This window comes from Rhagoletis pomonella, unplaced genomic scaffold (assembly GCF_013731165.1).
Source record: "Rhagoletis pomonella isolate Grant_MI unplaced genomic scaffold, Rhpom_1.0 Rhpom_scaffold_00001, whole genome shotgun sequence".
Classification (NCBI taxonomy): Eukaryota; Metazoa; Arthropoda; class Insecta; order Diptera; family Tephritidae; genus Rhagoletis; species Rhagoletis pomonella.
Genome location: NW_023458555.1, coordinates 20,594,082 through 20,596,748, shown reverse-complemented (window position 1 = coordinate 20,596,748; position 2,667 = coordinate 20,594,082). Strand labels below are relative to the sequence as shown.

Genomic DNA, 2,667 nt, shown 5'->3' with positions numbered 1-2,667 from the left:
GGGTGGGTCGAAAATGCTGCGACAAATTTAGGCCGTTGGCCTAAACAGAGACTACGAAGAAAACTGCCAGTTTAATAGTAAAGTCGAGTTCTCGACTGACGGTAATTTGAAATCCGAGAAAACAAATAATTGCCGACGAGGTGAACAAGTTGATAAAAAGTGATACACCAAAGAAATCGTTCATTAAATCAGACAGCCTTGAGTGTAAATGAAACAGTAAGCACATAGTACAACTGTAAAGGCGTGATAATTTGATAATTATGTAGACACTAGGGTGGCCCAAAGAAAATAAGGCCGGAATATTAATGCTCTGAACCCTGGGATTATTTTCTATCGGATCGTTAAAACAAAAAAAAAATAGTTAAATAAAAAATTGAGTATTATTCTTTGATATGTTAGTGTTTTGCCGAGCTTCTCCTTCGATTTGTGGCAAGCACCTTGAAACTTTGAGCGAACTTGAAATATTTTTTTTACGTAAAAAAACGCAACTGGGGTAAATTTTTTCGATATATAACGACCCTAGGGGTGCTCTCACCTTGTAATTTACATTTACCACACGCATTTTTGGACCAACCTAGTGGACACCTAGGCACTCAACACTCACCTCAACACCTCCACATGGTAAGCAACAATACCGGAAATGTACCGCTTATCCTCATCAAATAGACGCAACTCCATAGCCACTCTCGCCAAATGGGGTCCCTTAGTATTTTCACGTGCCTCAGCAAATTTCGGTTTGCACTTCTCCAGTGTGCGTGCAATGTGATCATAGTGCATTATTAGCTGTGTTGCCGTTGCACAGAGTAGTAAATCGAGCGCTACTTGCGCGCTTACCGCATGCCAACCGGCGAAACTCTGCGACAGATAAACCACATAGTAGCTCCAATGGTGCTGCCAATCCCATGGATAGTAGGCATTATAGGGTGCAGTTGGTTCGAGATCATGCTTGTGCTGGATATTTGTATGAATAAATTGTTTCAACAATGCATAAACATTATAGGTGGATATGGCCACAATAAAAAGAGCTGTATAGCCTCGCATTACAAGCGAATTGTATTTAATGTAATACTTCAGGCATATGTCTTCTTGCTGCGTACGGGTGCGCGGAAAAATAGCAAACAAACGATTCAAAAATTCGTCCATTTTGTTTTTTCCGATGACCATATAGTAGTATTTCCCAAAGGAGACCAGTACAAAAGCGACGAATGTTAGAGCCATAGTTGCCTCGATAAGATCCGTTTTGATTTTCATAGCGCCATAGTAAAATTCGGCAATGAAAGTTATTAGTAAGTTAGTTGCGGCAAAGAATAAAACAATACGACGCATCAGTCCGCCACTGGGGCCCCAAAGATCAGCACCACAATTGTGGAAAAAGAAGCTGGGGAGCGTTAGAAATTCTTCGAAGCGAAAAATAGTAGCCATGACGAAGATTCTGCAGAATTTTTGGTAGTCTGCAAGTGAAAGGGTTCGAGTTTTTCGAAGTTAATGTATATTAGAATCCTTTCTCATTGCATGCAGAGTTCGATAGCGTAATGACTTAAAAACCTCACTTTTTTAAATAAATGAAGCCTATTTTTTTGCAAAAGTAAAAAGCAAAGTTTGCCTGATATTTTTGATATGTAGCACATTTCAGCTCACAGTATGGTAAAATTTCTCCAAACCCAGCAGAAAATGTGTAACTGATTCTTGTGTAATCGAGAAGAAAATCTGTAATTGAACCTTTCTGGTTTAGTTCAGCGATAACTTAGGGCCTTTTCGGCACTAGTTATGACTATTTAGCAGGGCTCGGAAATAACTCTTAACCGAAAAACCATATTGGTTTTGCTCGGATACTTATCGTATAGCGCAGTCACCTCTCCCGGAGAGATATAAAAATTCGCGCATTATTTTGGTTTCCCTCTGAGATTAATATTTGATTTCAAGAAATAAATCTCTTTGATTAAGATCTGTATTTTATTTCAAGAAATAAATCTCCTTCACTGAGATTTAGCGAGGATACTTATTTGTAATGAAAGGAATAAGATTGGTCCAGTAGTGAGTTATTTTTAACCGAATATGTGGCCAAAATTTGATGCGAAAAGAAAATAAGAGGAAACTCCTAATGCTTAGGGGGAAAGAATCTCTTAAGTTACGGATCTGCTGACCGCTTACATCAGATTTCTTGTGGTATCACAATAGGCCCAGTGATGGGCCTCAGTGCGCTGATGTGTCTCACCTAATCTAGTTTTGACTTTATCTGAATTGGCTAATGCTTTGTCAAGCCATAAAATTTCATGAATACTTGTTATAAACGCCTTCGTTTTAGTTGAAAATACCTGTTAATTAGAAAGCTAATCAGTAGCGGCCGCTGTGGTGTAGTGGTAAGCAGTGCGCGCTTCCACTCCGCAACGCCTGGGTTCAAGCCCTGGTCAAAGCAACATCATAAAAATATAGAAAAAAGGTTTTTTCTTAACAGCGGTCGTCCCTCGGCAGGCAATGGCAAACCTCCGAGTGTATTTCTGCCATGAAAAACAGCTTCTCATAAAAATACAATCGCCGTTCGGAGTCGGCGTAAAACTGTAGGTCCCTCCGCTTTGTGTGACAACTTCAAGGCGCACGCCACAAATCTGAGGAGAAGCTCGGCCAAACACTAACATATGTGTAAGCGCCAATCTATTATTATTATTA

At 39.7% G+C, this 2,667-nt stretch overlaps 2 protein-coding genes across 2 annotated transcripts in view; both read right to left on the bottom strand.

Annotated features, from left to right (window-relative positions):
* Positions 1–562, bottom strand: part of LOC118739377 (odorant receptor 85c-like) — a 4,703-nt gene extending 4,141 nt beyond the window's left edge. Inside the window, exon 1 of the mRNA XM_036470694.1 lies at positions 536–562. Coding sequence (XP_036326587.1) covers positions 536–562 — 27 coding nt within the window. The remainder of the gene's footprint in view (positions 1–535) is intronic.
* Positions 563–600: 38 nt separating this feature from the next.
* LOC118739294 (odorant receptor 85c-like) lies at positions 601–1,422 on the bottom strand. The gene has a single exon (XM_036470577.1). It carries the CDS (start codon positions 1,420–1,422, stop codon positions 601–603), a length of 822 nt encoding a protein of 273 aa, XP_036326470.1.
* Positions 1,423–2,667: the final 1,245 nt, after the last annotated feature.